At 59.9% G+C, this 20,839-nt stretch overlaps 1 protein-coding gene across 5 annotated transcripts in view; it reads right to left on the bottom strand.

Annotated features, from left to right (window-relative positions):
* RASA3 (RAS p21 protein activator 3) overlaps nucleotides 1-20,839 on the bottom strand; it is a 78,155-nt gene that overhangs the window by 14,224 nt on the left and 43,092 nt on the right. For all 5 annotated transcript variants that reach the window (XM_032496562.1, XM_032496564.1, XM_032496566.1 and 2 more), the window contains exons 4-14: nucleotides 18,749-18,843; nucleotides 11,683-11,759; nucleotides 7,997-8,077; nucleotides 7,610-7,682; nucleotides 6,633-6,709; nucleotides 4,594-4,698; nucleotides 2,846-3,002; nucleotides 2,302-2,450; nucleotides 1,588-1,702; nucleotides 824-898; nucleotides 2-125 (exon numbers count right to left, since the gene is read on the bottom strand). In XM_032496562.1, coding sequence (XP_032352453.1) covers nucleotides 2-125; nucleotides 824-898; nucleotides 1,588-1,702; nucleotides 2,302-2,450; nucleotides 2,846-3,002; nucleotides 4,594-4,698; nucleotides 6,633-6,709; nucleotides 7,610-7,682; nucleotides 7,997-8,077; nucleotides 11,683-11,759; nucleotides 18,749-18,843 — 1,128 coding nt within the window. The remainder of the gene's footprint in view (nucleotide 1; nucleotides 126-823; nucleotides 899-1,587; nucleotides 1,703-2,301; nucleotides 2,451-2,845; nucleotides 3,003-4,593; nucleotides 4,699-6,632; nucleotides 6,710-7,609; nucleotides 7,683-7,996; nucleotides 8,078-11,682; nucleotides 11,760-18,748; nucleotides 18,844-20,839) is intronic.

The raw sequence follows: 20,839 nt of genomic DNA, 5'->3' as shown, positions 1-20,839 counted from the left end.
CCTTGGAAGCGCTTGGCGGCTGCCTCTCGCAGGGAGAAGAAAATGTCACACATGACAGTGGGGCAGCTCACCCCCGACTTGGTAATGACGTTGAAGATGCGGTCAACATACTGCCGCAGGTTCTCCTGTAATGGGGGGCGGGGTGCTGAGCGCTGCCTGCTCCCGGCCCTCCCTCTCCCTCGGCTGACCCGCTGGCTGCTCAGAGCCCCCCACCACTGCGGAGAGGTAAGGGCAGAAGAAGGGAGGGGACAGGGGAGGGGGTTGAGGGCAGGGGAGTGGGGGAGGGGACAAGGGAGGAGAGAGGGCAGGAGAGGGGAGGAGGCAGGGGAGCAGGAGAGGTCAGGGGAGGGGAGAGGGAGGGGAGGGGAGGGGGAGGAGACAGGAGAGGGAGAGGGGTCAGGGGAGAGGGCAGGGGAGGGGGAGGGCTGACTCCCGGTCACAGGTAAGGACCAGGGTGCTGACCAGTCACAGTGACTCATGGAAACAACTAGAGATGGGGGGGCATGTTGTGTTTCCTCTGCCCCGCCACATCATCGGCCTTCATGAAGAAACCACATGGGAAGATTAAACAGGGATTCTGCTCTTTTAAAAAACAGGTCAGAGCTCTGGGAGCAGCAGGAGGCGGCCAGGTGGGGGCCCAGCTTGCTGAGGTGAGGAGCGGCCCCACCCCGCAGGGGAGCTCCCGGCTCTTTGGGGAGCACGGGGGTGCAGAGCGGGTTAGCAGCAAAGTGAAGGCAGATGAGGCAGCAGCTGGGCGGTGAGGCTGTCCCTGAACACCTGCCCTCACCCGCCCTCCTGCTGGGCCCCATCCCTCCGGCCTCACCATGTTGCTCTCCAGGCTTTCATGTTCCTTCAGCCGCACGGGGTCGATCTCACAGGACTTGTGACTCTGGCAAATCTGCAAAGAGCATTCACAACCCAGAGAGTGTGAGCCCACTACAGAGCGCGAGCGGGTGGACGGCCCCGCGGACATCGCAGCGGGTCCAGAACAGCCACCGCGTGACGGACGCCACAAGGAGCACGTGGGGTCGTGGCCAGGACACTGAGGGGTGCGAGGCCTCGGGCCCTGGGGGAACAGCCTTTCCCAAGACAGTTCTGCATGAGATCAGGTTCACCAAGTTTAGTAATGTTTTCACTTTAAAGTTCTGCCCGGATTTGGCACAGAGGTCAAACCAGAACAGTATCCTCAATGGTCTCTCATTGCTTTTGCGACACTTCTGGGGATGCGTTGCCTATACTGGCGTCCCCGGCGGGAGGTGTGAGAGAAGCTGTCCTCTGGAGGGGAGGCCAGTCACTCCTCCCTGGTTGTCTGACCACCGGTGGGAGACAGCAGAGGCCATCTCCGCCCACCTGGCGAACTTGGGCGGGGGGTGTCCTCTGAAGGACGGGTTTTCTCTCCCATGTCCTTCTATCTTAGCGGAAACATGAGCTTTCTTAAGTGTTTGTCTAATTTGAGAAAACGTGGAAGGATCTGGGACTCACTGGCAGGTCCCCAGGGGTGGCCGGGGAGAAGCTGATGGGGAAGTAGGGTCTGCGGGCTCTGGGCCCTGTCCCGCCCCCTTGCCCTCCATGGCCCCTTGGCCTCACCTCCTCAATGGTGGGCTTGAGGGTGTCGTGCAGGTACTGCATCCCTGCCAGCTTCATCGTCTCGTCGATGCACTTGGATGTCAGCGAGTTTCCTCGGAAAATGGTGTTGGGGTCCCTGCACAACAGTGACCAGTAGCGAGGCATCCCAGGCAGAGGCTGCCCTGACCGACGCCTCACGGCTGGGAGTCCTGAGCTGGGCCCTGCCTGCCTGTGCAACGAACCCATCCACCGCCAAAGGCCAACACACGCACGGCTGCCACCAACAGGTGCCTCCTCGTTCTGCGCTTTGAGGGCCCTTCTGCTCCTCTGGGTCTGGGTCAGCACAGGAGGTCACAGGGCAGGGACCACCCTCCACCGGGGCACACTCCACATCCTTCTGTTCTGACGGTCCCGGGGCGCCCCGCCCCAGCAGAATCCGCCTCCCTGGAATGGCCACAGGCCCTGGAGCCAAGGCGGCCCAGCCTCTGCCGTGGGCTTGAGATGGGCTTAAGACGGACTCGCAGCTCCCACCTCAGGCACTGAGCCCCTCGGGGCAACGGGTGTTCCTCACCCCTTCCTGCCTTGAGGCCTGGGGTTTCCAGAGAAAAAGCACATCTTTGAAATGGGGAGTGGGGAGTGTATCTCTGGAGGAAACCTGTCCCTGGGAATCCTCCAGCGCCTGGCCCCTGGCCCTGCCCCTCACCGGACTCAGGCCTGACCCGGGGCCACACTCACTGGGTCCGCCGGACCTCGGCGCTGGCGATAGCGCAGATGAAAGGCACCACCCGGCCATAGTGCAGGAGGAGCCTCACGAGAGGGACTGCCGCCTCCTGCTTCTCCCTGCACACCTCGCCCAGGATGTGGGCTGCAGACGCCGAGACGGGCTGGGGAGACAGCGGGCGAAGGAGGGTGAAGGAGCCCAGACCCGCGCAGCCCACTAGCTCGGTGGTCCCTCCCATCACAGTGAATGTGCTCTTAGTTGAGGCAGAAAAACACATCTTTCATGAAAACCCCCATCAAAACCTCCAATCTGCACACATGCTCCGGGTGGGCCTGCTGGGCCTGGGCCTCCCCTGCCCCCCCACGTCCAGCACCAGGGCCGGCGAGCAGAGGACTCATAACCTTGGGGTCACGGTCAAACTAAGGGTAAGTCGCCAGCCACACTGGGCTACCCCCAGCTCTGGACGCAGTGGGTGTGAGGGCTCCCAGCCCTGCAAAGGGGGCACAGCTGGTCCTGAGCATGGGGGCAGGGCCCTGGGGCGTGCCGCACACGCAGTACCTCCACGTCCGCCGACCTCAACAGCAGGTCCCGCAGCGGGCCGTAGTAGTCGGAGGAGAAGACGTGGTCTTCTGTGTAGACCACGTTCAGCCGCAGAGACCCCAGGTCCCCCGGCTTTAGGCTCTTACTGCCATTGTCTCGGGGCTGAAGGAAGTACCTGGCACAGGACAAGGGGACGAGGCAGCGTGAGGCAGCCACACCCTCCAGGGGCTAGTTCCCTCCAGGGTCAGTCCACACCGTGCTCCATGTGGTCCTCCCGCCTCCGGAGGTGTAGATTCTGAGGAGAGGGGCTCTGGGAGATTCTGCAGGACACTCCCTGCAGGGTCTGTGCACCTGGGGGGTCTCCCACCTGACACCCCCCTGCTGGGTCCATGCACCTGGGGGGTCTCCCACCTGACAGCCTCCTGCAGGGTCCGTGCACCTGGGGGGGTCTCCCACCTGACACCCCCCTGCAGGGTCCGTGCACCTGGGGGGGGTCTCCCACCTGACACCCCCCTGCAGGGTCCGTGCACCTGGGGGGGGTCTCCCACCTGACACTCCCTGCAGGGTCTGTGCAGGCAGCCTGCACGGGATGTTTGTTATCCGGCTGACCACAGAGCCTCAGACTCAGGTGGAGGTGGGAAAGTGGAACAGTGGCAGGGACAGGCAGCATGAGAGGGGTGAGCCATGAACAGCTTAGGAGAACGCCGGGGTAATTTACTTGTGAAGGTGAACACCCAACAGCTGCCCGCGACGAGCAGAGCCTGGATGAAATGACTCTCACAAACATGTGGTAGAGCTCCTGACGTCAGAGGGGACGGTGAGCTTGTGCTGCTGGCTGGGCAGAGCCCGGGCATGTAGTCACCTCGCTGTGCTCCTGACCAGACACCCTTTCTCTTCTGTTCACCTGGGAGGCCCTGCAGGCACCCCGTCTACTCTGAGCACACGGCCAGGTGGCCTGAGGTGCAATGTGGGCAGTGTGTCTGGCTGAGGCACCGACCTCCTGGGACTCAGGTCACATCTCTGTCTTGAGGCCATGGCCATCAGCCCAGCAGGGCCTCCTATGGTCCAGACCTGCTGGGCCCCGGGCTAACGTCTGCACAGAACTGAAACACCAGTTCCGGTTCCTGGTAGCGGGACACCCCTTGGGGCACAAGCAAACCGGTATCACATAGATAGCCTGCAGGTATGCAGGGCTCCGAAGTGTGCTGTGCCGTGTGTGTGCCATGTGTGTGCTGTGTGAGTGCCGTGAGGCATGTGTGTGACGTGTGGTGTGTGCGCCGTGTATGTGTGACGTGTGTGGCGTGTGACCCGCACCTCCTCCCACCTGAGTCTGTTAAAGGAGATGTGGGAAATGAGGCCGTGGCGACCAAGGTGTCTGAGGCGCCTCGCACTGGTGTTTCCTCCCTGTGATGCCATGTGACCTATGAACTACTGTCACAGGAAGCCAAGGTGCCACAGGGACAAGAAGGGACACAGGGAGCAGAAACCTGTCTCCCGGGACGCGTGGGGTGGCCGAGACCCCAGTCGGGCATAAGTGGACATTCGTCTGAAACCGGCAGGCCTGCGCCCTGCGCAGGGGCACCTCCAGAGATGGAGGGTCCAGAGTGCAGTGGGAGGGGCGGGGGGCAGAGCAGGTGCGGCCCCCTCGGTGACCCGCCCGGGGACTCTGCCTGAGGCTCAGCCACCACCCTTCAGACGCTTGCTCAGTGTGGCCCCATCCTCTGAGCCCCGTGCGGACGGGAGGGGGAGGCCCCCCGTGCCCTCACCAGGCCTCGTAGGGGCTGCACTGCCGCAGCACTTTGAGTGGGATCCGCAGCTCTCCCAGAAACTCGTCCCCGAACTTCAAGTTGCTGGCGTTCCAGAGGTCCACCCTGGAAAACACCAGTCACACGGGCCTCTTAGTGGGAGGCCGGAAGGGGCAGGGGGTCCCTGCACCCCTGCTCTCTCTGCAGAGAACGCAGAGCCTTTGGTCCCCCACTGGGGCACAGCCGGCGTGTGAGGTCCCCCCGCCCTCGTGTCAGGCGGGGCAGGAGGGGCTGCAGGGTGCTGAGGCCATCAGCGTCCGTGTCCTGCACCCGGGAGGCCTGCTGGAGCAGGACCATGGCCCCGGGGGGCACGGTGCCCTCGGCCTGCGGGGCTCGACGCAGGGTGAACAAGGACTGGCTCCTCTGGGCACCTGCAGGGAAAGGCGCCTCCAGGGATGGGCCAGGCTGCCCACCTCACAGCCAGGACGCCCCACGTCCATCATAGGAGGACATGTGGTGTCCCTGACGCCTCTCCCTCCACCTGCACTTGGTCCCTGCACCTGCCAACCTCGTGATCCGCCTGTGTGATCGCGGCTGGGAGGCTGACGGGGCGGCCACGTCTCGGTTGCCCCGTGTGGAGAGCCCATGCCCTCCTGCTGAGTGTCCTGACCCTCACTCAGCCTTTTCCCTCAGACAGAATGCTCACTGCTCCCTTCAGTTTGGGGCCTGTATGTGCATGACAGACGGGCGGCATTCCCGTGTTAACATTGCGCACACCCCACAGGCTGTAATTTAACCCATGGTCACTCAGGACTGAAGACCTGAGACCAGCTCGACCACACTGGTGCGTCATGGGGGAATTCCAGGAGATGATACCGCCCTTCTTCCCTGCCAGGCTGAGCGCAGCAGCAGCCTGGGCGAGGGGGACATAGGGGATGCATGTCCCACATCACAGCACTTTCCAAACAAATAAAGCAGAGACTGACCCTCCAGGTGGCATTTCAGTGATAAGACAAACCAGCCACCAGGCTGCCTCGTTTCCTTTTTAAAAAGAGAAGCACTTCAGACATTCTCAGTTCATGTGCTCACAGACACACCTAGGACGCCCCTTGAATTCAGAGCCCAGTCCTTCATAAACACTCCTTTCTCTGAGCGAAGGGCAGAGCTGGTGTCCAGGGAGCAGCTGGTGCACAGCCATGCTTAGAACGAGGCCTGAGGCCTGGACTTGCCTGGACACTGCACTTAGGGTCACTCTGCTTCTGGTTTGCATTTTGAAATGGAAGACTTAAACTGACTGGAAACACTCAGAATGGGGCTCAAACCGAGACGTGTGTACAAAGGCCCGTGGAGGTGGAGGGACCCGCAAAGAGGAGGGAAGAGCCTCGGCCGACCCTGCACCTGCCAGTCACCCCCCGCGCCCAGAGCCCCACTCCAGGGCCTGGTCACTGCTCAGAGCCAGGTTTTTGGGAGGAACCCAGAGTCTGCCCCCAACTGAATGCCCATGGTGCTTCCAGGGAAACTCAGGTGCCTCAGGAAAGCAATTTTCAACCACGTCAAGACTGGAGAGTCCCTCCGGTTCTTGGGGACGGGGCCGGTTAGGCTTCACTGTGGCCAGCCCCCCGCTGTGACTCGGGTCTCCCACCCTAGTGGGGGCTACTACTCAGAGCTGGTGGGAAGAGGGCTGCGTGGCCCTCAAGTGGACGCTGCGACCCTCAACCTCGAGGGTGATGTGTGCAGGCTGCACACCGACCTCCCTGCGAGGCTAGAGCGGCAGGACCCCGTGCCAGGCCAGGCCATGCCCGCCTGAGGGGCAGGAAGCCTTGGCCCCCAAAGGTGCCACGGAGCAGACCATAAAGCCCAGTCTGCCCTTCCAGCCGCCTCCCAGCGACCTGGGGAGCCCCGGCTCTAACGTCGGCCACATCCAACACTCCAGCGTTAAAATAACAGAGAAAGAGGAGCCCCTCTCTGCACCCCCGATGTCAGAACAAAACAAAGGCAGGCGGGAGGTGCGATGGGCGGGGCGCAGCCGCCAGCAGGGACCCGCCCGCACACGCGCTCACCGGATCTCAAGCTTGTCCACGTCCTCCTCCTCGAAGTCGAAGTGGGACTTGCGGCTGTAGCTGCAGGGTCGGGTCACCTGGGGGCGGGGGGACAGCGCTGGGCCTGCCGCCCACTCACACCCACACTCTGTCCTGCACGCACACCCTGCCTCTGGGGACCCACTCGGCTGGAGTCTTGTGGCCCGGCTGCGAGGGGACCGTCCAGGGACAGAGGCGGCTCTTCACCTCAGCCTCGGGTCCTCCCTCCACACCCTCTCCAGGGCTACCAGACGGGGAGATCGCAGCCCCCGCACCTGAGAGACGTGGGGGCCAAGGACAGTGGGGAAAGGCCCAGGTCCTCTGCTGGCCCTAACGCACCCTCCATCTCATTTCCCAAAACTCCGCCTTCCGGCCCCAGCCTCACTACACCTAGACAGACCCCGCAGCCTGGTGCTCCACATGCCCGCTGGGCCTGCGGACTCCCGGGGAAGCCCTGCCCACGGCCTGCTGCCCGCCTGGGACAGGGCGCCTGGGACAGGGCGCCTGGGACAAGCTTGGGGCCTCTGGACCTTCTTCCTGCTGTCCTGCCCTGGGCGCGCCGTCCTACCTGTCCAGGGGACCCGTATTCTGAGAGCTCCAGGGGTGTCTTGTCTGCCTGCAGCTGCTCTTTTGCATCAAGACCTCACTATTTCTGGGGAAACAAGCCTCCCTCCCCTGCTCAGGGAAGAGGCAGAAGACACAAAACCCCAACCAAACAAACGGTAAACCCCCAAAGTCTCAGTAATTTGCAAAGTATTAATTTGTCAGCATTCAACTGAAAACTGGGTTCTGCTGGAAGCAACAAGTGGCCTTTCTTCCAAGGAAACTGGAGCCGCAGGCTGGAGGGGGTCTCCCGTGTGCCAGATGGAACTCTTGGAAGGACGTGCTAAGGGCCTTCGGACCCAGACTCTGCCAGATTCTGGGGGTGGGTTCAATCACACTGGCCCCCAAACACCAACCTCAAAGTAAAACACTTCGTCGAACTGGGGGTTGTTGGTCTTCTTTTTCACTTTTGTCTTCTTTGCTTCCGACCTGCAGTCGTGGGAGGAAGGATTAGGGTGGAAACAGCATGGCTGACACCAAACCTGCCAGCCTGAGGTGAGCCACCAAGTGAGTGAGCAACGCATCTCCGAAGGTTCCTGTTTGTCTCCGAGCCCAGATGGTATGCAAACCAGGAACCTCTACTGAGCCAAAAATACGCGCTGTGAAGAACACAAGGTTTCTTTCTCGGGAAGCAACTTCGGGGCAACAAAGGACACAAAATCCTCCATGTCTGGGCTCCCCATGCCCCCACTGAACGACCCTCACCGCCTCCCGTGCCCACGCCCTCCCCCGGCCACACTTGCCTGTATGGTCCTGCCAGTGTCACCGTGGCGTAGGGGTCACACTGCCCGTTCACGATGGGGAGGCCCTGGCACTCAAGGATCCTGAGGAGAGAGGTGGGAAGGGTCAGCAGGGGACAGGAGGCCCACAGCCACCTCCCAAGACTGCCCCAGGGTCTGAGCTGTCAACTGTCTCAGCAGCTTTGTGCCAAGAGCCACGCGTGGGCAAAGAGCTGACCGTCACTGCCCGGGACCGTCTGGGGGAAGGAGAAAGTGTGTGTGCATTCCCAGGAAGGGCAGAGTGGCCTTGGCTGAGCAGGACGTGGTTCTGGTGACTTCTGCAGTGATGCTCCAGCTCCACTTCTGAGGAGTGGCTGGAGAGTTTTGTCTCCCGCAGTCCTGCCAGGTGGGGTCTGGGGCTATGTCTGAGTTACTGGTGGGGACCATGGGCCCTGTAGGCAAGGGCACGACAGCTGCAGCCTGAGGGTTGCCTCCTTCACACCCCTCGCAGCGGGAGACCTGTGTCAGGCTTCCCTCCCCTGACCCCACTGCGGGCTGGGGCTCCCTTTGGTCCTAGATGGCAGTCACACCCGCCCTGGTTACTACCCCATCACCTATCACCCTGGTCTGTTGCTGGACTGTTCCTGCTCCTGCTTCTGGCTGGCCTGTGTTGAGCAGACGTGGGACCTTGTGAACGTCATGTTGTGGGTGCCCAGATCCTGGGGTCATCTGGCCCTCGTGCTATCTGAGGTCAGGGGTCTCTTGTTTGAGGAGCAATTCTTGTCAGGGAGGTGCCAGCAGCCTTGCCCCACTGCCTGGTGTGACCCCTGAAGTCCATGCTGAGTGTCCGAGTGAGAACAGGGCCTTCCACCGGGCGGGTGGAGATTCGAATGACCCCAGGCCTGAGGTGCCCCACCTTGGGCGTCCACGCAGGTCCAGGGAGCACCAAGTCCCCCCTCCAGAACGCACTCACAGTGGCCTTGACCCACAGCTCCAGTCTGTCTCCTCACCCACCTCAGGCTTTGCCTGGGAGACCCCGCTGCCCATGCCTGGTTGCACCCCCAGGACAAGAGCCAGCCCCTGGCTCACCTTGTCTGCCCCAACTCGGGGCCGACCACCCACCATCTGGACAGCTCACTTGACGGCGTCCAGCCCCACTGACTGCCTGGCAGGAGGCAGAAGCCCTAACCCCACACTAGGGCGTTGAGGGTCTGGCTGCGCCATTCTCCCTCATGTCTGAAGTTGGGAGACCACGGGTCCCTTGCACCTGGGGAAGCCAGGTGGCCTGGGCAGCTTCCACCTTCCTGGGAAGCCTTGAGGTGCTGACCCATCACCGGACGCTCCTGACCAGGCAAGGCCTCTGTCTCCCGGTTCCTCCTCCACGCGGCGCAGGCCTGTCCTGAGCTGGGAGTGGTCTGATGGACCCCTCTCTCCATTTCTCTGGCACTTTGTCTGGAGCCCCTGTGAGACAGGCTGGGTCTCGTGAGGGCCCACGGTTTCCACCAGCCTTAGCCCGTGTTCCCAGCCCTCTCTCTTTACTCTTTCTGGAGCATTTCTGCTTCTCCCCCACTGCTGACCCTGTCCTGGTCACCTCCTCTCTCCAGGAACTACCTCATCTCTAAACAAGTATTTTCTGAGCTCTCGCCACATCTCGGACACATGTCCAGGGACGGGCATGGAGCCGTGAGCACAGACGCTCTGGGGGTGGGGGGGGGAGGAGCCTCCAGCGCAGGAAGGCCAGACGCCTTTGTTCCCACTTTCTGGACAAAGGAAGTAAAGCTTCCCGCTAAGCTGGCTGCCTGTCCTCTTCCTCCAGCTGGACACACAGTGGGGTGCAGGGCCAACAGACCTCCTCACTGGGGTGGGTGATGGACATCCCATCTCCCTCAAAGCGGCAGTGAAGACCCTTCAAGACCCCTCAGGGATGAGAAGAGCAGGTGCTTCCAAGGTTACAAGCCACCCTGACCCAAAAGAACGGGCTGGACACAGAAGGCAGGTGTCTCTAAATGGCAGGGGCTGGGATTCGCCATCTGGGGCCCGTGCTTCCTGGAGCTGAGGGGGTCCAAGGATGAGAGGGTCCCCACAAGCTGAGTGAGACCAGACCCCCGAGTCCCCAGTGGCCACGGGTGGGGTTCTGCAAGGTCAGCTCGGGGCTTGGTGGGGTGGGGAGACAGCAAGGACAGCGGGGCAGGCAGCTGTGGTGTCGCTGGGGAGGCTCCTCACTGCAGCGCCCATCCTCCTGCTCTGGGCGCTGCACCTGTGGTCACCCGCTCAGGACTGCTCTTCCCAGACAGACGGTTCACTTCCACCCTCCGCCCTCAGAGGCGGGGCCACCCTCAGGACAGGTCCTGGCCCACACCCCCTGCGCTCACCCTCCTGCTCTCCACCCGCCTGTCCCTCCGTCTCCCCACCACTGACACAGCTGCATTGCTCTGTGTGAGGCTCACGTCAAGTCTTTTTTCAACATGGGATAAACTACAAGCAAGGAAACAGGCAGCTCTCTCCTCACGGCCACTGGACCCGAGGGCACAGCAACTATTTCAAGAAGAAAAGGGAAAATGAAGGAGATCACCGAGCTCATCTCCGCCACTCCAGACGAGAGCCCTCACCACATCCCACGCGTGCCCTACATGTGTCCACACCGTGCCCTCCTGCGGGTGCTATGGGGACAACCCTGCAGCCTGACCTGACCGGGGCCGTCTTCAGCCATCAGACGATGAATGTGAGCAGACTATGCTGTGGGCAGCTGGGGCAGGACCTCCTTGGACAACAGACAACGGGGGACCCTGCTCCCCCCTCCCCCAGGCCTGCTGGTGGCCAGAGACAGTGGAAACCTAAAGCTGAACTTGGAGGCTTTGCCAGCATTTCCTAAGCCCAAGAAAAGGGTGTCACCAAATCTGCTGAAGCCCTCGCTGGCCGGGAGCAGGTAAAGGATGCAGCCGGGAACAGGTGCCCTCAAAGACAGGACGGCTGGGTGTCTCTGGCGGGCCCCCCACACCAGAGGGTCACGTCCCCTCCCACAGGGCAGGCAGGCCCCTTCCCTCTGCAGGAGCCACCTAACTCTGCAGTATCTGTGGGGCGTTTGCGGGAGGGGCGGTGCACAACTCCTGACCGCTGCCCACTGACCCTGGAAGACTGGCCAGTGTGTTTGGTAAAGACACTGCGAGGCCCGCGGGGCAGGCAGTGAGAGCAGATTGTCCACGGGGAGCGCACCAAAGCCCTTGCTGTGGTCAGAGGGCCCGTGGGGAGTCCTGCGTGTGTCCAGCCTTCCTGAGGCCAGCTTCCTCCAGACCACCCGAGGCTCTGAGGCCCTAGAGGTCAAGAGTCCACCACAAACTCAGTGTGGAGACCACCTTCAGATACATGCACAGAGGTGCACACACACACGTGCACACTCACTAAGCATTTGGGAGTAGGAGGGGCCTTGGATTTGGGGTTGGGGTCAGAGGTCAGGCATGGGCACCCCACCTTGCCATTTCCTTGTGTGTGATGCCAGGGCTGTGACCCCAACCTCTTTGCCTAGAGTTGCACTGAGTGACTTTGTCACCTCTGGGATGGGCATTCGTGTTATGAAGATGTTAAGAACACCGTCGGGGGAGTCCCCAAGGCTCGGAATCCTGACTCACTTGTTGAAAAACCCACCCACCCCACTCCCTGGGGGTTAGACTTACTCCCAGCAGACGGGCCACGGTGGCCGCCCCGTCTCTTACCGCGTGGCTAGCTTGTGGCAGACGATGCCCGAGTCAGTGATGACCTCACTCAGCCTCAGCTCCAGGTGGACCTTGCCCTGAAAGACACAAGGACACAGGGTCACGGGGCAGCCTTGTGCAGCAGGGAGCTTGGGTCTGCAGTCACAGATGCATGGGGTCTGCCGCATGTCCACCCGCCAAATTTGGATCCCTGAGAGTTAAAGGCTCCAGCTCCGCTGACAGCTGGTCAAACAGCACAAAGAGCAGGCGCTCCGGGAGCAGCAGGCGCTCCAGGAGCAGCAGCTCAGAGTGTGGCTGTCGCTTTGGGCTGTGTTCACTCCGCTGCCCCCGCAGCCTTGGGGAGGTGGCGCAGCTCTGCCCCATGACCCGATGCTTCTGTGCCCACCCGAGGTCGGACCAGAGGCCAGGAACCCGAGTCCTGCTCTTCAGGAGGGAAGTCAAGGATCCTGGGTGCATCCGGAAAGAGGGCAGATTGGCGAGTCACAGGGCAGGATGGGCTGTTTCCGCCCACAGCGAGTGGGGCCACGAAGACAGAAGCAGACAGGCCAGCTCCCAAAAGTCCAGCCAGAGGAGGCAGAACACAAGTGTTTCCGGGTGAGAATCAGACATGGAACTCAACAGGATCTATCGTCCTGAAGCGCCTTCTGACTAAACTCCGGGCTCGGCAGCTTGGGGAGCCAGTGATGGCCGCCTCGTCTCAGGAGGACCAGGGACATGGTGGGATGCCGGCTGCCGGGGGCACAGGGGTGGGGGGGCAGGATGCCTCCTGTCACTGCTCTACAATTCCCCTCGGCAGAGGCAGAGATACCCCTCCCCGGCCCTGAGCAGCCTCTCCCCTCCTTTCCGAGCGACTGGCCACCTGGCGCTCTGTCCACTCCTGCCCAGCCCAGGGCGTCTGCCCAGAGAACGTGCTGGCCTCTCCAGAAGAAACCCCAGTTCCGGGCTTGGCCTGGCCAGCAGCATAGGGTCTGGACCAGCTGCTGTCCCAGGACAAGGGGCTCCTCTGCCCCAGAAAAGGCAGCTCCCACGGTGAGGTCTAAACGGTACCAGAGTCGTCCTGCCGCTGTTTCTGGGCTTGGGGTGAGCCACCAGAAAAGTGTTTCGAGAAAATGCCAGCAGCACTGATTATGAGGAGGGGCCCACCAGGGGGGTGGAGGGGTGCAGGGAGCACCCTAGCTAGAGCCACGCCTCCAGACCAGAGGCTCCGGGATCCACTGGCTCAGAAAACAAAAAAGGAACGAGGATCCGGTGGTGACATGGGTCAGGGTGACACCTCTGTCGCCCCAGCCCCATCTCAGCCCCTCAGGCCCCCACTGGGGGCTGACACAAGCCCCCACGAAAGCCGTTCTCACTCGGGAATAAACCAGCCCGTCCCTCCAATGGCCTCTGGGATCGTAAGCTTGGAAGCAAGCAGATGCCCAAGGCCAGAGCTCGGCCACAGGAGCCTGGGGGACAGGCTGACCTCACAGACAGACACCACGCCCATGACACTGACGTGGGCTGAGATGTGGGTGGCTAGCCCAGGCTCCCTGATGACACGGATGCCAGAGCTGGCCTCCTCCGGGGCAGACTGGGCGCTCAGGACAGCAGACTCCTGGGCACCCTGGCTGCGGGCACGGCAGCATGCTATCCTTCCTGGCTGTCCCCTCACCCATGGCAGAGTGGCTGCAGGGAGGGCGGGAGTGATGGGCAGGTGAAACGGCCAGTGATGAGTCCCGCAATCTCAGACCAGCCGCCGGCATCATAGCGCGTGGCCCCAAGTGACAGCAGTGTCCTGTCTGCATCTGTGAAGGGTTGATCTGGGTGGTGCCGCCCACCACGGGCATGTGCTTGGCTGGGGCAGTGGCCTCCCAGCGAACTGACCAGATCTTCCCACACTCCTGTCAGGTGTGCGGACGCAGGGTCCACGACGCAGCACCGCCCTCCTGGCGGACCTCACCTGGCCCTGACCCCAGCCCAGAGCAAATCCTCAGGCTGGTAACTGGGAGTGGGAGGCAGGGGTGGAGAAGACAAGTCCCCAGAGAAAGAGCCACAGCACGCTGCCCAATACCCGCGTGGGCGGGCCGGGACTTCCCAGTCACCCCGAGGCTCGGCACCGCCCTCCAGGGGCACTGCGGTCCCTACAGAGAAAGGAGACACGGATGCTGACAGCTCGGACATGAAACTCAGCAGGAATCTCCGTGAGAGGACAGAGTCCTGGTCAGGCTCGCGTCCCTCACCCACCCCAAGGTGCGCCGGGCGCCCTCAGACGGACACGTCCCCAAACGATGCTTGACCCGCTTCCAAGAAGCGAAGCTTGTGTCCGGTGAGGTGCGCCCTGACCGCTGGTGCCCGGTGCTGGGCTGAGGGGCCGCTGGCCACCCTGCTTCCTGTTTTCCCAGAGGAGTTTGGGCAGCTCCACGCCAGCAGGTCCTGTGACCCCGCGCGTTTCCTCTCTTAGGGCAGCCCTCCCTCCGCAGGGGCAGACCCGTCAGCTGTTTCGTTTCGCTGCAGTGCGGGTGATTTGGGGAGGAAGGCACGAGGGAAACAGAACACAGACCGTACATCATGGAGCGGACCCCCCAGAATCACCCCGGGTCTGCAGCTCAGACGCTTACCTCAGTCCTCACCCAGCCCACCTTCCGCACAAACAACCTGGGGCAACGCCCAGGGGACCGGGGCACACCCTCGGAGGGGCAGGCAGGAAGTGCGGTTTCCAGGCTCGGTCTCTGCACCAAGCGTTCTCGGGATGAGCAGGGGTGTCTGCGCTCCAGCTGCTCAGCTACAGACACAACTGCCCCCACGGGCAGATGGGTGGGGGAGGCACAAACTAGGAGGACGTGCTGCACACACGGGGCAGAGCTTGCACTCTGTAGTAACTGTAACCTTTAGAAATGCATACAATAATAATTATAGATAAAAAATTTAAAAACTAACTGCTCCCCAACTTGTTTTGACCCCAACAGGAGCGCTTTCCAGGGAGGCAGCCACAGGTCCAGTGCTCAGCTGAGGGCGACCAGAGCCCAGGTGGCCGGTCTGGGCCTCCAGACCAGGCAAGAGGCACTGAGGCTCAGAGGAGAATCCTCGCATTTATGTTGGTCTGCGAGAAGAAAAAACTCAGGACAGAGCATTAAAAATTTAGACGTCACCACCTTCCCGGGTCTTGTTTGAGGAGAACAATGATAAGAAGCCTTAAAGAGCAACCAGGACTGAACAGTGTCACCAACCCACGCAGGATGCCCACCCGTTCAGAGCCCCCGGGCCTGGACACACGTCTAGAAACATGAAAATCATCTCACGGCCACCCTCAGACCCCAGTGGAAATTAAACTAGAAATCAGTGACAGAAAGAAAGCTCGAAAATCCCAAAATACGAGATCAAACATCACACTTTCAAATAACAAAAGGCCAGACGTCTCAAGAGAAACTGAAAAATACTTGGAACTCATTTCTTTTCACAAGTCAAAACGAAAATAAAACAGCAAACTTTGTGAGATGCAGCAAAAGCAATGCTCAGAGGGAAACTTACGGCAGTCACTGCGCATCCTGGAGAAGAAGACAGACCTGAAAATCAGTAACCTAAGCCTCCACCTTAGGAAACCAGAAAAACAGCAAATCACACCCAAAGTGGGCAGAAGAAAAGACACAATAACTGGAGAAGAAATCAGCGAAACTGAAAACAGGAAATCAACAGAGAAAATAAACAAACCAAAGTCGGGTTTTGAAAAGATAAATAAAACGGATAAGCTTTTAGCCAAGCAAACGAAGGGAAAAGAAGGCACGAATGACTAAAACTAGAATCACTCCTGACCCCATGGAACTCCCTGTGGTTCTGCCGGTGGATCCGGACGGTACCACCTGTCCCCCAGCAGAACCCGCAGCAGGAGGCCTGACCCCCACCATGGGCCTGGACTTCAGCGAACACCGGTGCGTCAGTGTCGCAAGTGCACCGCCAGACGCCGACACCGGGCGGCGGGGGCGGGGAGACATGGAGCTCCTTGCACTTTCTGCCCAAAAACTGCTAGAAAAATAAAGTTTATTAATTAAGAGAGAAAAGGCACCAGTGGTTCCAGTCCTTTTTCCTCAGGAAGGCATCGACCCCTGGCCTGGGGAGGGGACGCCGTGGCTGTGGGCAGACGTGGGCACAGCAGCAGGTGCGTCCTGCCGGCTGATCCTTGTCTATGGGGCCTGAGAGGCCAGACTGGAGCCCTGCACCCTCCGCCGGGGCCAAGACTGTTGAGGGGGGCAGAGGCGGGGAGGGCAGACCCCAGAGAAGCAGGACCTCCGTCCAGGGGAAAGGGGCTGCACCCTCCTCCCACAGAGAGACCTCCGGGTCCTTGTAATGGAAGACTGCAGACCCTGGTTGTCGGGGAGTCCTTAAAAAAGGACGTGTGACGCAGAGTGTCACTGTGAGGATTGAGAACCAGCCGGCAGGACCGTGGCTTTGCTGGGGCAGCTCCTCCGTGTCTCCCTTGGGGGCCAAATCTGACAGAAGTGGTGCTAGGCAGAGATAGTGGCGGCCGTGCGTCCTTGGAGGAGTTGGGAGGGGCCCTTCTGGACAGGAGGGTGGTGCCAGAGTTCTAGCTGCTGTGCCCACAGCCCAGCAGGGACCGCAGGAGGGGCTGTCCCGTCCCTGCCGACAGCCTCGCCCTGAAGCTGCCCAGCCCAGGCCAGGGAAGGAGCAGAGGGGCTGGTGTTGTGAACCAAGCAGGTTACTGGAGACCTATAAAATGTCGGCTCCAGGGCAAGTCAGAATCTTTAAAAAAATTTTTTTGCAGTGTAGTTGATTTACAATGTTTAAGGCGTGCAGCAAAGTGATTTAAGTTATATGTGTATATATAGACAGACAGATGTACATACATATATTCTTCCTCAGATTCTTTTCTGTTACGGGTTATTACAAGCTATTGAATGCAGTCCCCGGTGCTGTACTGCAGGACCTTGCTGTTCATCTGTTTCGATATGGCAGTGTGAATCTGTTAATCCTGAACTCCTAATTTAACCCCTTCCCCCTCTTCCCCTCCCTGGTAACCACACGTCCTTGAGTCTCTTTCTGTTTTGTAAATAAATTCCTATGGGCCATTTTTTTAGATTCCACATATAAATGACATCATATGGTATTTTACTTTCCTTTTCTGGCTTACTTCACTTAGAATGACAATCTCTAGGCCCAACTATGTTGCTGCACATGGCATTATTTCATCTTTTTTATGGCTGAGTAGTATTCCACTGCACAAATATACCACAGTTTCTTTAAGTCACCTTTCCCCCCCGTTTTGTCTGTGACTCACTGGTCTCCCATTGACCCTAGTTGTATGACACTTCCTTTCTGACACCTTTAACTGTGAGTCACTGAGCAGATGGCTCGAGACACTGTGCTGTCCTTGGTCCTTCTGAAATGGTGATGGGGACATTTTGGGATGAAGTGTGGCTGCAGGAAGGTGCATCACTGCACCTTGAAAGGCCGCTGCCTGGGCAGCCTGACAACCAAGTCCCTGCGGGAAGCACTCACTCAGCGCCTGGAATGCGGTGTCACCATCTGTGATCCGCAGGGTGCCAGCACTGCACCACAGTCGGAGGAGCCACTCGCCAGGACCGGGTCAATCACCCTCTGGCTGCATAACTCACATGGGCGGCAGTGACCCAGCGGGTCTGGACTGTGGAGGTCGTTATATAGTCACACATGTGGGACACTGCAGAGGATTCACGTGTGCTTGCAGCCGCACACATGGGACTGATGAGACGACCGAGGTCGCCAGTTACTCGAATGTCACCTCGGGGCACCCAGCAAAGGGACACACCTTTCTTTTATTTTCAGTCTTCACATGTGAACAGGCAAGCCACAGCCTTTTACATGTAAAGACTAATCACTGTTGCCCATGTGGTATTTTCTGAGCCTTTCTATGAATCTGTAATCATTTCAAAATTAAGTTTAAAAAAAAAATCAAGAAAAAGGAAAAGCTATGCTCAGCAATAAAAGTGAACTTGAATCTGGGGACTAAACGCGGGGAGAGCACGTGGGTCGCTGCTCTCCACGTGGCCCCGCGAGCCTCCAGTGCGGGAGCATCCGCACCGAGAGCAAGTCCAGTCCCAACAGGTGCTCCTGCTCCGGGAGCCGCCTTCTGAAGGCGCAGTTTCTGGGGTACCTGAGCAGAGTGGGTGCCACTGACCTTCTGTGTCAGGGTCCCCCAAGCTGTCAGGTGGGCACCGTCATCGGTTCTGCAGGGATTCTGGCGTCCCCCAGTTTCTGCAGCGGGCGTGGGCCCCTGGTCAGAACTGATCAGGTGTGAGGCACCCTCACGACGGCTGATTGGCTCAGCTCCTCAGTAAGTCCTTCTGGGTGCAAGTTTGGGGATGACCCCCGTGACTGCCAGGGGCCTGTGCACCCCAGGCATTTTGTCCGTGACACAGCCTGCTTTACAGAAGACCAGCACCTGAAGCCTCCCTGAGCTCAGTGCCGGCCCGGTCCCAAGACTCCAGGCTCTGGCCTGGGCTCCGGGCAGCTCTGGCCTGGGCTCCGGGCAGCTCTGGCTGGAAACCACACAAGCCAGGTGGCAAGAGCAGAGAAGGTGCAGGTGAACTCCCGCTGGGCATCTCCTGCACGCTGAGCGTGGGGGGGTCCAACCCAGGAAGGGCCCTGCGGGGGAGAAACTCCCAGCTCTGGGGAGCGCCCCCCCGGTCAAGGGAAGCCGGGTGAGCCCAGGGACGCCCAGACCACGGGGGCTTCGTTACTCCCTCATTTCTTCCAGCTCCAACCCTGCTCTGCTGAGTGTGAGCGGCTCAGTAACCCACGGGTGCCCCCCTCCAGCCAACCAGGCTCAGCTTTGTTGTGTATTCCCCACGTTTTCTGTTCACTTTCAGTTATGTGTTAGGCCTTCCGTATTTTACTTTTTTAAGCTGCATGACTAAGTCTGACGATAATCAGCAGGGCAGACAAAATTAACATGCCAACACTCACTACGTGGAGGGCATAGCTTGCCAGCCGTCATCTCGGTGGCGGCCAGAACCCCATACCCCTTTCTTCACCCACAACCAGAGTCTCTTCCACCCCGAGGCTCCCGTGCCCCGCGGCTCGGCGAGGGCCTCACCTGCACCTCGGAGTCCGCGTCCACGTGCTGCAGCTGGAACCAGGTGTCCCTATTGTGGTACTTCGGCAGGTCCTCCTTCCGAATGGCCACCTTTCCTGGAACATCAGCAGGGAAACGTGGTCACGAGAGGGAACAAGCCCCCCACAACAAGGCTGTGAGCAAAAGCGCTCCAGGATCATGGCCAACTGTCTCACACGGTAAAGTCCAGAACACGTAACCGGGCAGAGTGACAAGGCCACATCCTCCTCCGTAAGATCAGCACATGCCTGTTTCATCCTGAAGGTGCCACGTCTGCCCCAGCAGAGCATGGCCCCCGGCTCGGCAACACCCGCGCAGCAGAGCCGAGCGGGGCGGCGGCAGCGGGAGGCTCTGCTGGGGACTCCGTGGAAATGTGCAGTGCTTGTGCGAGCTACAGTGCAGCGCTCACTGTCCACTTGGCGTCTCGGCATCTTTGCCTTGGCTCGTCTGCTCACCTCCCACACCGGCACGCAGCCAGGGGAAGGCCAGGGCCTGTTAGCTGAAGGCCAGTCCTCCCGTCCACTTGCAGAGGGAACGCAGCACACCTGGCACTTCAAGTCAACACCAGCACTCAGCTCTAGCCACGCAGGGCCGCCCAGAGCCGAATCCTGCCCAGCCACGGACCTCACAGGGGTTGAGGCCACGGCACATGGAGTCAGCGGGCGGGAGCGATGGAAGGGGGAGGCAGCGGGCAGAAAATACAGCAGGCATGGGCTGTGGAGAGGGCGCACCACAGAAATTCAGAGACGTCTGTTACAGGTCTGCGGGGCCCTGCCAATCAGCGTCCAGTTTTGAGGGCAGGACGGCTCCCTGGGGCCCACCGCAGGCTCCCCCACCACCTCCAACCCCCCTCCTCCTCGCCGTGGGGGTGTCCTGCCCGGCCCTGATGTGGGCCCCGCCACCTCAGACCACCCCCAGTGCACCCTGTCACGAGGTAAAGCCCCCCCAGAGAAGACGTGTCCCTCTCCGCTTGGCTCCTGCAAACCCCACCCTTTTTCCCAATGGGATATGATTTTGAATCTTGCAGGAACAAAGCCACAAGAATCAGAAGTTTCCTGGAACTGAATTGGGTAATATGTTTCAGTGAAAAAGGATAAAGAAACCCTCAGACTCCATGGACTTCAGCTAGACGGGAGGATTCCATTTGAAGTCTGAAATTTTAAGTAACTGCAATGATTTTATGAGCTTTAACTGGGACAGGGAGCAGCCGCGTAGTTAATGCTCAAACGACTCCAACAACCTGTACATCGTTCCTACCCCTTATTTCTGGAAGTACTTAATTTAACTTAAGTAGGTAGTACAGGAACACAGTACAAAGTCTGAGGCATTCAAAAGGATGTAAGACGCAGCCAGGAATAAGTCTCTCTCTGCCACATGGTTCCCTGGGGGGTCACCTGTCAGCAGCTTCCAGTCCCTCCTTCTAGAGACTCGTCACGTCCAAGAATGCACGAGGGTGTATCAGTGTCTCTGCCGCGTTCTGGGCAGTGCCTGATCTGCGTCCGCTTAAGTGTCTCTGATGTGTCGTAACCTTCAGACTTGTCCTGATGGACCTGAGTGACACCAGACGGCCTCACTTTCCCACGTGGACAGAGTGGTGCTGCCGGCCTTCCCACCGGTAAAACCTCGCGTGTTACTTCCCCTGATGGTGCCGCACCGGTCAGGTGGCTCACGGGGTGTGTGACGTAGGGAGCCAGGCACAGCAGCATCAGAGGATGTGGGGACGGCCGGTACCCAGGGGTGAAAACTGCAGGACGGTGACCAAGGCCAGACTTAAGGAGGGACCGCAGGCCACTCTCGAGACAGCGCCGGTTGCAGAGACGCTGTTCCCATCACTCCTGTGCAACCTGGTGTCCTGACAGGTGAGGGAGAAACAAGGGCCCACAGACAGAGAAGAAGAAACAAAAGTCTTTGTTCACAGAATCGACAAGAAATACACAAGGAAAGCTAGCAGACTAGGTGTGTTTAGCGAGACCAGAGAATACAAAGTTAATACATAAAAACCGACTGTATTTGTACTTACGAGTGATGACAGTGAAAACTGAAATTGAAAAGATACCAACAGCACATTCACAA

Source organism: Camelus ferus, chromosome 14 (genome assembly GCF_009834535.1).
Source record: "Camelus ferus isolate YT-003-E chromosome 14, BCGSAC_Cfer_1.0, whole genome shotgun sequence".
Taxonomy (NCBI): domain Eukaryota; kingdom Metazoa; phylum Chordata; class Mammalia; order Artiodactyla; family Camelidae; genus Camelus; species Camelus ferus.
This window is presented reverse-complemented; position numbering and strand designations above follow the sequence as displayed.